The sequence below is a fragment of the Crassostrea angulata genome, chromosome 8 (genome assembly GCF_025612915.1).
Source record: "Crassostrea angulata isolate pt1a10 chromosome 8, ASM2561291v2, whole genome shotgun sequence".
In the NCBI taxonomy this organism is placed as follows: Eukaryota; Metazoa; Mollusca; class Bivalvia; order Ostreida; family Ostreidae; genus Magallana; species Magallana angulata.
The window spans coordinates 3922894-3936535 of NC_069118.1; the positions used below are offsets into that span (position 1 = coordinate 3922894).

At 33.3% G+C, this 13642-nt stretch overlaps 1 protein-coding gene across 1 annotated transcript; it reads left to right on the forward strand.

Moving 5' to 3' along the window:
* The first annotated feature begins 8849 nt into the window (after window positions 1–8849).
* Window positions 8850–12539, forward strand: LOC128159856 (tripartite motif-containing protein 2-like). Its single transcript, XM_052823069.1, has 2 exons — window positions 8850–9069; window positions 10450–12539. Exon 2 carries the CDS (start codon window positions 10484–10486, stop codon window positions 12149–12151), a length of 1668 nt encoding a protein of 555 aa, XP_052679029.1. The 5' UTR covers window positions 8850–9069; window positions 10450–10483; the 3' UTR covers window positions 12152–12539.
* Window positions 12540–13642: the final 1103 nt, after the last annotated feature.

A 13642-nucleotide genomic window follows, 5' to 3' on the forward strand; every position in this document is an offset into this window, starting at 1 on the left:
CAATTCAAACATCTTGCATATGTGCATATCACTCCTGTGTTGTGTACAGCTATAACTTTTATTTCATCTATGATACTGCATTACTTACACGGATGATATTACTAGTTTGTCCATCAAGCTAGCAATAACGCAATGTGTATCCCATATTACGTAGAATTCTAAAATATAACGAGCACATTCACAAGGGAAAAGTTTAATATTCATCACTTACCTTCCGTCTGAACAATTTTCTTCTGGTTCCGTTCCGTTCCGCAAAATACCATTACCCGTGTGGATATTGGTATTTAACGGAACGGAACGGAATCGATCAAACTTTTTAAATAATGGAAAATATCATAACAACTACTCACCGTTCCTTGAATTTTTTATCAGATTCTTTAAAGATGAATGAGTCTATCAATCAAATCAATTCAGTCATCTTGTGTATTTGCTGATTATTAATTTCAGCGTTTGTGTGCGTGTGCTGCATACAACAACAACTCTGTTTTCATTTTTTTTTATCAATTTCATATCATTGTCACGGCAGAACTAACTAGTTGGTTAATTAAGCTAGCAAAAACACACTGCTTATATCAAGTAGAATTCATATTATACAAAGATCATTCGCAGCGCAGGGATAATATCGATAAAAATACTTGATAGTCTTTTTTGAAATAAATTTGAATGAATGATGATATAACAAATGTTGTTACCATAGTTATAAATAATTTTCTTCTGGTTCCGTTCCGTTCCGCAAAATACCATTACCCGTGTGGATATTGGTATTTAACGGAACGGAACGGAACCGTTTAAAAATTTTGAAATATAAAATATATCATAACAACTACTAGCTGTTTGTTTATTTCTATGTTATTTTGAGATAAATGAAGCAAACCAACAAATCATTTCATCAATTCAAACATCTTGCATATGTGCATATCACTCCTGTGTTGTGTACAGCTATAACTTTTATTTCATCTATGATACTACATTACTTACACGGATGATATTACTAGTTTGTTCAGCAAGCTAGCAATAACGCAATGTGTATCCCATATTACGTAGAATTCTAAAATATAACGAGCACATTCGCAAGGGAAAAGTTTAATATTCATCACTTACCTTCCGTCTGAACAATTTTCTTCTGGTTCCGTTCCGTTCCGCAAAATACCATTACCCGTGTGGATATTGGTATTTAACGGAACGGAACGGAATCTTTCAAACTTTTTAAATAATGGAAAATATCATAACAAGCACGGCATTTATTCAATCTATAACGAACGAATTGCAAATCTACCTATTACTTAAAATTGTAATTTGCAAGATTGCACTCTGAATTTCATGGTCCTGTCGCAAACTACTGCCAATGCATTTTCTCTCCAATCTCACTAAGCTGATTCCGAAGACACCGGCCCGTGAATGCAGACGATACTTATGGGCAGTCTTTCAAGATATATATCCAGTTTGACCTAGAATCTTCGAGTTTCTCTAACAAGGACTGTCTAATTCCTTCCCAGAATTTTAATTTACAGAAGCGCAATTGAAGTTTGATCCCAACTTAATAAGTCAGCCCACTCATAAGGCTATCAAGTATTTATTTTTAAAAATGATTATAACCCTGCAAATGGATTTGATATAAACTTCGACTTGATGTAAACATTGTCTTTCGCTAGCTTGATTAACCAACTAGCTAATTCTTCCTAAAAAAAAAATCAAATAATTTATTATATAATGAATAAATGTTGCCTTTGTAAAAATATGTTTCACATTTTAAAAATTTTGAAAAAATTCCGTTCCGTTCCGTTAAATACCAATATCCACACGGGTAATGGTATTTTGCGGAACGGAACGGAACCAGAAGAAAATTGTTCAGACGGAAGGTAAGTGATGAATATTAAACTTTTTCCTTGCGAATGTGCTCGTTATATTTTAGAATTCTACGTAATATGGGATACACATTGCGTTACTGCTAGCTTGATGAACAAACTAGTAATATCATCCGTTTAAGTAATGCAGTATCATAGATGAAATAAAAGTTATAGCTGTACACAACACAGGAGTGATATGCACATATGCAAGATGTTTGAATTGATGAAATGATTTGTTGGTTTGCTTCATTTATCTCAAAATAACATAGAAATAAACAAACAGTTAGTAGTTTTTATGATATATTTTATATTTCAAAATTTTTAAACGGTTCCGTTCCGTTCCGTTAAATACCAATATCCACACGGGTAATGGTATTTTGCGGAACGGAACGGAACCAGAAGAAAATTATTTATAACTATGGTAACAACATTTGTTATATCATCATTCATTCAAATTTATTTCAAATAAGACTATCAAGTATTTTTATCGATATTATCCCTGCGCTGTGAATGATCTTTGTATAATATGAATTCTACTTGATATAAGCATTGTGTTTTTGCTAGCTTAATTAACCAACTAGTTAGTTCTGCCGTGACAATTATATGAAATTGATAAAAAAAAATGAAAACAGAGTTGTTGTTGTATGCAGCACACGCACACAAACGCTGAAATTAATAATCAGCAAATAAACAAGATGACTGAATTGATTTGATTGATAGACTCATTCATCTTTAAAGAATCTGATAAAAAATTCAAGGAACGGTGAGTAGTTGTTACGATATTTTCCATTATTTAAAAAAATTGAAAGATTCCGTTCAGTTCCGTTAAATACCAATATCCACACGGGTAATGGTATTTTGCGGAACGGAACCAGAAGAAAATTGTTCAGACGAAAGGTAAGTATTGAATATTAAACTTTTTCCTTGTGAATGGGCTCGTTATATTTCAGAATTCTACGTAATATGGGATACACATTGCATTATTGCTAGCTTGCTGAACAAACTAGTAATATCATCCGTGTAAGTAATGCAGTATCATAGATGAAATAAAAGTTATAGCTGTACCCAACACAGGAGTGATATGCACATATGCAAGATGTTTGAATTGATGAAATGATTTGTTGGTTTGCTTCATTTATCTCAAAATAACATAGAAATAAACAAACAGTTAGTAGTTTTTATGATATATTTTATATTTCAAAATTTTTAAACGGTTCCGTTCCGTTCCGTTAAATACCAATATCCACACGGGTAATGGTATTTTGCGGAACGGAACGGAACCAGAAGAAAATTATTTATAACTATGGTAACAACATTTGTTATATCATCATTCATTCAAATTTATTTCAAATAAGACTATCAAGTATTTTTATCGATATTATCCCTGCGCTGTGAATGATCTTTGTATAATATGAATTCTACTTGATATAAGCATTGTGTTTTTGCTAGCTTAATTAACCAACTAGTTAGTTCTGCCGTGACAATTATATGAAATTGATAAAAAAAAATGAAAACAGAGTTGTTGTTGTATGCAGCACACGCACACAAACGCTGAAATTAATAATCAGCAAATAAACAAGATGACTGAATTGATTTGATTGATAGACTCATTCATCTTTAAAGAATCTGATAAAAAATTCAAGGAACGGTGAGTAGTTGTTACGATATTTTCCATTATTTAAAAAAATTGAAAGATTCCGTTCAGTTCCGTTAAATACCAATATCCACACGGGTAATGGTATTTTGCGGAACGGAACCAGAAGAAAATTGTTCAGACGAAAGGTAAGTATTGAATATTAAACTTTTTCCTTGTGAATGGGCTCGTTATATTTCAGAATTCTACGTAATATGGGATACACATTGCATTATTGCTAGCTTGCTGAACAAACTAGTAATATCATCCGTGTAAGTAATGCAGTATCATAGATGAAATAAAAGTTATAGCTGTACACAACACAAGAGTGATATGCACATATGCAAGATGTTTGAATTGATGAAATGATTTGTTGGTTTGCTTCATTTATCTCAAAATAACATAGAAATAAACAAACAGCTAGTAGTTGTTATGATATATTTTATATTTCAAAATTTTTAAACGGTTCCGTTCCGTTAAATACCAATATCCACACGGGTAATGGTATTTTGCGGAACGGAACGGAATCAGAAGAAATCTGTTCAGAAGAAAGATTACTTAAGTAATTTTCAACGACGTTACACACACAGTCAGATTAATTGAGTTTGGTTTAAACCTCAACTTTATATTTACAGTGTCAATCAAACATCATAAAACAACTAGTGACTCCAGGTTTTCTCGGGAAAGAAGCGTGTATTGACTTATAGAGCAATGAATAGCATATTTTATGTAATACACAGTTCATTAAAACAGCAAAATTTGTAAAACAATCTTCCATTTACGATAAGTTAAATTGAAATAATGACGTTTAAAAAAAAATCTTGTTTCCCCTTTTGGGGCCTCTTAACTGGTTCCGTTCCGTTCCGTTCCGTTCCGCAAAGTACCAATAGCCGATAATTATGAAAGAAAACTTTGTGACAAATGTGACAGTTTGCATTCTTCAGGGAGACTGTCTCAATTTGTATGTCATCAGTCAATGATGTGTCATTCTGACTTAGCAATGGATTAGGAAAATGCTTTCGTTAAAAAGACTCGTTTGCTTTGCTTTGGAATTAAAAATTGGTATAATATGTATTTGAGTACTAACTTAAAGGTTATTTAATAAAAGAAAAAAATGAATATTTTCTTATTCTGGTAAGTTTGTTCATGCAAATATAAGTCGTTTGAAAAAAAAAATACATTTTTTAAAAGATGACAGAATATATATTTTAAGATTATTTCTTCAGTGCAATATAAATAAACATAAGGAACGCCATATCATTTTTTACACAAGATAAGAGAATGATTAAAATATAACTTCAATGTGTCCTCTTTTGGGGACCCATCAACTCAAAAGAAACTCAGACTAAAATTTTTCTTCCGTTGTCCCCGAACGCGTTAGACTATGCACAATCAATACTTCTGCGTCGACATTTTATTTACAAGGTGAGAAGACTTGCAAAAATTATCTCTTTGAGATTTTTAAATTCGATTAAATTTAATTGTATTATTAACAGAAAATATGTATATTATTACTAAATTCATAATTAAATCAACGTCATCACACGTATACTCAGTATTTGTTTATTTTGTGTAGTGCTGGGAATGTTATAGTCAACACGGTATCCAACAACATGTAACAGTTAAAAACATATCTAGTAGTGCTTTAATAACGTTAAAAGGGCATGGTCACGATTTTGGTCAAATTTCATTTTTCTGTTTTTCTATTATTTACTATACTTTAGAAATGCATACCTAATGATCAAATGAAATTTGGGTGCCAGTCGATGAGTTTTAAGCAAGATACAGGGCTCACAATTCCTCGTCATGTAAACAAGGCTCGTGTCCTGTTTTTGTTTACATAGGATCAATATACCAGTAAAAATTCTTTTTCAAGCTGATTTGTCTATTTCCTTATTCATTTTAAGCATTAAATAAACAGTTCCTATATAACGATTAACACATTGACTGTAGGTCTAAAACGGGAATTTTCACTTCAACATTCAAAATGTAAACAAAAGCTTTGCTTACATAGCGAAGAATTGTAAGCTATGTAACTCGCTTGTAACTCAACAAATGACACTCAAATTTTGGTTGCCTATTGAAAATGCATTACTGAACCATCGTACACATTAAAATCGGAAAAATAATTTTTGACCAAAATCGTGACCATGCCCCTTGAAAAGTTATGTCCCATACAAGGACCCCATTAAAATTAGTTTCGAGCTTTAGGGGTTGTCCTGGTATGATATTCATTAGGTATTTCAGAAACGTTTGTCAAATTATAATCATTATTCACGCATATTCTACCTATAACCTGGTATGCAGCTTGATGAATTTATAAATAAGCAAAAAAAACTCTGTATTTCTTTTACGACAGAACAGTTAATATTGGTGGTAGTAAAGGCCATATATGATTTATTATTATATAGGTTTCATATCTTAATACATGTATTAATTCACGGCAAACATTTCCCATAAGAAAATTATCAAAGATTACGAGGGTTGTCCCAAAATAGCGTAGACAGGACACATAATTTATAATCTGTTCACTGCAATTTCATTAGACTTCTATGTTTTCTTCAATTACCCTTTGGCAAACAATACTGAAAAATTCAAATCTGTACTTTATTTATTTCTCGAGAAAATAAATAATTATTAACAACAAGTTTTGTCAGGCGGCGCAATGTTCGACGTCGAAAATTTCCAGTTTTACGCTGTTGCTAAACCCTCTACATCGTTTACGATAACATTTACGTTTTATTTCCGAAAAAGTCTTAGAAAAAATATTATCTTTGAACAAGTAACCTGAGTGCACATTCAACATATATTTCTAGTTTTGTTTTTTTGTTTTAAATATTTTCTTAGGACAAACGATCTGTCGGGTCCACACTTGTCCTGTATTACTTAACTGTTGTCTAAGGTCTGTCTTGCCGAAATGTGTCTTTGAGCATTTTGACGTCCATTGATATCGTTCGGGGTTTCTTTTAAACCACTAATTGTCGTCATACTTGTTCAAATATTTTCAATGTTGTTTAACTACTTATTCACAAAACGCATTTTTAATCGATTTTGTTAATTTCATTTACCTCCAAAGCCGCTTAGCATTTATTTCATGGTCTTTACAAAATTGTATCAGTTACTGCTGCGCCGCCTTAAACGCTGACATCGTCATTTTATTACGAGTTAACTTTTCAACATGTCACAAAACGCACTCCAAGATATTTAAAAGTTTTGTTATAGCCAAAACAATTTCTGAGTAAATAATATTTTAAGTCTCATGGAATGATATACAAAGAACAAAACTTAGAGAACTTTATCTATACAACTACTATGATGTCCATAATAATATTCTACAACAAGTTGCTGTCCTTTAAAAAAGGACTACAATACGTGGACCATTTGCATGTGTTTCCAACGAAAACGTGAAAGCCTTAAGAGTTCATATCACATGCCAATCTGTACTGACAACTTTACAATTACAGCGCCTTTGAACTTATGTGTGCATATGGCACGGAATCCCGATCCCGATTCAGATAAACGTGTGCTAACCTGGTTCCCTGAGCTACCCATTACGCACAGGAACCAGGCTAGCTCATGCGCAGGCTGAATTTTCCCCATAGCATCCGGTTTAACCTCGCTTATATATTTTCTGCGTGGACCTCAGGGTCCACGCAATCATAGCTAGCGCTCTCGAGCGCTAGCAACTACGTTAGTCTTTTTCACTGGAATACGCATGCTCGACTCCATAGAAGGGGATTCTGGGAATACTGCACTACGATAGATAAACTGTACCATTTGAATTTCGTTTTATCGTCTTCACATGACCTGATGAAGTTTTGTGTTTTATTGTAAATTTCAAAAAGTAACAATAGCTCAGGTCTTATAATGCAAAGTTATTTTCAATATTATGATAAAAAGCTATCTTTATCTTAAATTCCTTCAAGCTCGGAAAACAACTTCGGATATGTTTTCCGAGCTTGTCGGAAAATCCCGAGAAGATACGATTGCTTCAAAAAGGAACCAATGGTTCTTGAAAATTTTCACCTCGAAATTGAAACTACAGTATATACATAATGATTAAGGCACAGTCAATGAGCTATGCCATTGCCGATGTGAAACCCACTCTAGATTAACAATTCTAAATTGAGACCCCACTCCAGAACAATTCCAGTACACCACTGTGCCTTCTTATTGTTAATTAATCGATTCAGAAATTTAAACCAATGTTTTAGAAATCTGCTTCTGTGTTTGTGATGGCTACAGCGCTAGCTCACCAATCTTTTTAAAAGATAAGCTTGTGAGAATAAAACATTGATTACAGCAAAGTACATTAAAGCGTTTCATAGGCATTTACTCCAGAAAAGTTGTTACGTAATGTTTTGACTGACCTTTATCCAATCAGATCGTAGAAGGCGGAGTTGAGACATTACCGCTCGTGACTTAATTTATTTTGTGAGAGAGAGAGAAAGGGAGAGACTGGTTAATGGAGTAAATTATAGATGACGCAGATGAGCGAACTATCTATCAACAATAGTTATCGTATAAAGTGACAAATCACGGTCTAGTATATCTTATAAATTTATGAAACTTTGAAGTGTTTTGAAATTCTTTGGCCAGGGGACAACTATATCTATATATTATAGATCAGTAATAGGATGAGGTAATGCCAAACATCGAAGACTGTACAGATATTTAAGAAACTGTTTTTATTACAAGTGTTATCGTTAATATTCAAATCAAAGTTTGCCGAATCTTCCTGGAATTAAACATAGGTTGTAAATTTACTTTGTATAAAAACTTTCTTCATGGTTACTCAGTGTGAAACATTCTTTACCATAAGACGAATTTGTCCGCCATTCTTTTACTTTTCCACTAAGCATCCGCCTGCGTTGCCTTTCTTTTACACTATATCTAAATTCTTCATGTTCATAAGTGATCATTCGTTCGCATTTCAAAATATTTAATGTCCGTATTCTCGGACTCCATGCATGCTAGGAAATTTAGTTGGTTAGCTACGTCATTCTTATCCATGTACATGTCGTCGACGGCGTGCGGCCAAAGAAATTTTCACAATCGTTCTTTAAAACGCTTTAAAGTTATACCAATATAGGATATACATGTAATTTTTAACAGACCTTAATCAATGTGTTTGCAAGTTTATAACTAATGATTATTCCTTCATTGGCACCACTTATAATTTACTCAATTCACCTTCTCTCTCTCTCTCTCGTTCATTCGAGTCACGAGCGGCAATGTCTTAACTCCGCCCAGCTACGATCTGATTGGACAAAGATCAGTCAAAACATTACGTAGAAACTTAACTGGAGTAAACCCCTATTAAACGCTTCAATGTACTCAATCTGATTAAAATCAGATCCTCGATGCTCCCGTTTTGACACATCATTAAAACGGGAGCATCAAGGATCTGATTTTAATCAGATTGCAATGTACTTCGCTGTATTTAAAACAGCATTGAGACTTGAGCAAGTATATTGTCTATTCGCCCGGCAGAAATTTGTTCGTGTACACGCACGACCCTTTAATAGGTTCCGTGCTTTTACACAGGTGTCCAGATACTAATGAAATCGCCATGTTGGATTTTTAATGGTTTGTTGATTTGTTTATAATATATTAATTTGTTTTCAATGCAACATATTTGTTAGTTAATTATGATAGCAGGTACATAGATTATTATCATTTATAGATAATGTAAATATGCAACATACATGTATATTTCTGGGTTGTCAATATTGGGGGTTAGAACAGTGGTGGTTTGACTCCTATTTGATCAAGCGTCTTAATGGTACATATGTATTTTTCCTACCAAATGGGACTCATTTATCTGAATAAGTTACGTTTTAATGAAGAAAAAGCGCATCATGCTTTCTTTGCTTCATAATAAAACATTCGTTTACATGATATGTGTCGATTTTTTTCTCCTCGAGGAATCATTTTGTTAAAGTCAAAATGCAATTAACCGCAGCATAAACCGTGCATTTTTTAGTAAAATGCCGCGACAAAAGTAAGATTGTGAGAATTTAAAGGGACCAAGACCTAGACACGATTTGAAATCAAAACTTAAGTTTTTATTTTTAGCTCAACTAAGCCAAAGCTGAACCTCTCTGTTTAGAATTGTCCTCGTCGTCGTTGTCGTTAACGTTGCTCATTTTTCATATATTTCTGTATGATAAAATAAAATATTTACATATAGAATATCACAGTTAGGCAGATATGCGTACTTAATTTGCTATCTAAAAATCTTATCTTTACTGACACACTCTCACTATTATGATACTTACAAAAAGTGATATGAAAATTACCAACTGCGAACTACTTATTAAACAGTTTAAATGATAAATTAAAAATATTGACAATATTAATGGCAAAATTATATAACTTTAATACCAAACACATGGAAATGTCAGTCATAGCATACATATTATGTAATCTGCCATATCAAAATATGTCTACCCACTTCTTGTAGTAAAAAGTGACCAAACACTAAGAACTTTTGCAGGATAAAAACATTTATAAATAATCTGAATATAGAACACAAATCTAAAACATCAATGGAATTAAAAGTTAAATCCAATAAAAGGGCAGTACTGTCATGTTGTAAATTTTGAATTTACTGGGTGGGTGTAAATACAAAATTTACAGCATGACAACTTGTAAATTTTGTATTTACACCCACCCAGTAAATTCAAAATTTACAACATGACAGTACTATCAAGGATCGTTCAAAAATTGTTGAACTTTTGAAGAGGAAAACATGAAGTAAAATCACAAATGTCATTGAGCAACATTTAAACTCTCGGTCCTTCAAACATTTCTTCAAAATGTTGTATACTGTGAACGGTAGTTAAGTTTAAGAGAAGGGGGAGATCCATTGAGGTACACACATATACAAATCACAATATGACTTCATAACAAATTTGGAATTATATTATGAGCAATAAATTCATACAAGCAAATTATCCTTTTCAGATTTATCGTGTCGTAATTGAAGCAAAGTGTGACTATGGATCCACGATATAGCGCCCAGGACGCTGTACGCTGCACTTTATGCAAAGGTTCCATTGCCCCCATGCACTGTGACATTTGTCACGTCAATCTTTGTAAGGACTGCGTTGAAACACATATTTCAGATGTAACAAAGGATCACAAAGTGGTGCCACTCAAACACAGAGGATTCACCCCTGCATATCCGAAATGTCCACAACACTCCCTGAAACAGTGTGAACTTCACTGTGAACAATGTCGGAATCCTATTTGTGCTTTCTGCATTTCTTCTGAAAAACATAAAGGGCACAAACTCGTTGACATATTAGAAATTTTTAAAAGCAAAAAGGAAAGTTTGAAAAGAGATTTAAAAGAATTAGAGAAATCCATTTTTCCAAAGTATCGAGAACTTGCATCTAACATTCCAGTTCAGAAAGCTAGTCTGAGTAAACACTCTCAGGAATTGGCAAAAGCACTCGACAAAAAAGGTGACGACTTGCACAGAGAAATCGACATTATCATTCAGAAACTTAAATCAGATATAAATGAAATGGAATCCAAACACACCATCGTCCTAGATGATGAGGAAGATAAAATCTCTCAAACCATTTCTGAAATCGAACAAGCAATTATTAATGTACATAAATTACTCGACTCCAATGATGTCAACTTTGTCTTTTCATACAAGTCCAATAATGCTGTATTCAGGAAATTGCCTCCTAGATTGAAAGTAAATTTACCAAGTTTTTCTCCTCAGGAAATCAACAGGGAGCAAATTGCTCAACAGATTGGTTCCCTTTCAGCGTTATCCTTCACAAAAGAAGAGCGAGTCTACACAGAAAAGACAACAGAAGGTACGTCTTCTTCATCATTCAAACCACTGATGGATAAACCATCCATCATCACAACTATAAAAAGTAAACATTCCTCGCTATATAATGTGGCCTGTCTGGGAGATGACAATATCTGGACCAGTGGAGATGACAACATTATGAATCTCTTCAACATCCAGGGAGAGTTACAGAAATCAATTAAAAACAATTCTAATAACAGACCAATTGATATTGCGCTAACAAAAAGTGAGGATTTAGTTTATACCGATTACACAGGTAGACTTGTAAACAAAGTGAAGAATACACAGATAGAGAAATTAATGCGGTTGCCAGGTAGGAGACCTCGGGGACTCTGTGTTACTTCTGCTGATGACCTCCTAGTTGTCGTAGTCAGTGATAATGGCGAAGCAACAAAAGTTGTGCGGTATTCTGGCTCGACAGAACAACAAATCATTCAGTTCAACGACAAGGGCGATCCACTTTATTCATATGACAATAGTAAATATGTCATTGAAAACAGGAACCTAGATATATGTGTGGCTGACTTTGACGCTGGTGCAGTAGTGGTGGTGAATCATGCCGGGAAATTTCGCTTTTCATACACAGGTCCTCCATATTCAACCAAGGACATATTTAAACCGCGCGGCATTACTACAGACAGCCAGGGCCGAATCCTTGTAGCAGACTGTAACAACGATCGTATCCACATCCTTGATCAAGACGGTGTGTTTCTCCGCTTCATTGAAAGCAATTCCTTACATACTCCATGGGGCTTATGCGTGGACACAAAAGACAACCTCTTCGTAGCTGAAAGTGGCACAGGAACAATTAAAATGATAAAATATTCGAATTAAAGGAACTTTTCTAGCTTTGTTAATTAAAGCAAAATAAAAAGTTCCGCCGGTGTAGTTTTTAAACTCTAATATTTCTTTCTTTGATGTATTTTCAGCATGTTCAATGACAGTTCTACATCGCGTCAATTCGGATTGATCAAATGTAGTTGAACGTTTAAAACTCCGGTACTAGTATTTGCTAACTGATGTTTATTTCATAATTTTCCTTCTACAAGACAGTTAAGTTATTTCTTTATTAATCAAACTTTACAAAAGTTATGTTTATAAATATTTGATGATGTCCTATGGGACAACACAATACATGCTAATGATTTCGCATTATTTAAGTACATTGTATATATTCATTTCCAGAAAGAAATCTTTACGTCTATGAAATAAAGAACCTTAAACAAATTCCATCGTGTTATACAAGTATTTTATATCGTTAAACGAGCTCAACTCTATCCAAAAATTATAATATATCAGTTTCATTCCAAAGAACTGATATTTTAAAAAATCTTAATCATACATAAGTCATCTTACCAACTTAAAGACAATGCATCAACTGCATGTACATGTATAAACGTTATTCTATTTTATTTACGAATAAATAAATGGTAAATGTCCGAGTAAAAATAAACTGGCGACTTCGAGAGAATAATGACGTATATCTCCGCTATTTTAAGACCCATCAACTTGAAATTCGGCATGAGTGAATCTTAGACATTACTTTTTTGAAAAATACATGCATATTGCAAGTGTTTTAAAAAATAATTGATTTATTAGGCCTTTGAAGCGAGCTGGTAGTTTTTTTCTCGGGGTCAGAGTTCGACCCCTTTCTTTATTTATGGTTACATTCAAATTAATGTTAAAACGGGCTTGGCCCCTGTGCCCGTAATATAGCAGAAAACTGCAGGGGCCCGTTTCTCAAAAAGGCCTACGTCCAGGCGTAAGCTTAGTCCGGACTAAATCAGGGACTAAACCTCAAAACCAGACTAAGTTGCGTTTCACAAAAAGGCGGAAACTTAGTCGGGACGGGTTTAAATCTACGCCTGCTAATGGGTAGGCGTAAGTCCTTATTCTGTGCACAAAAATTGCGAGTGTTTTGTTTTCAAGGCAAAATAAACAGAGAATTTTATTTTTTGGTTTGTTATATGTGTTATTAAGGAAAACATTCACATTTATTTAAATATTTGTACATGTACGTATAACTTTAAAAATACATATTGTTTGATAACTGTTTCTATTTCTAAATAAATTAAGATTAAATCAATTTGATAAATAATGGGCTCACCTTGACTAGACTATTATTAATCGTATGTTATATACATTACTACTCGTTAATGAAATTTACCTAAAGTGTGAAGAATGGGTATACCCCGATAAATGATATAAACACAATAATTAAAAAGATGCTATAATTCTAAATTAAACATGTATTCCCCAACAAGATAGATGTATACGAATAGATTATTGATTTTTAAATCAATACTCAGTAAGCATAAACTAGAA

Coding starts and splice junctions, on each gene's coding strand:
- LOC128159856 (XM_052823069.1), top strand. CDS start 10,484: ATGGATCCACGATATAGCGCCCAGGACGCTGTACGCTGCACTTTATGC.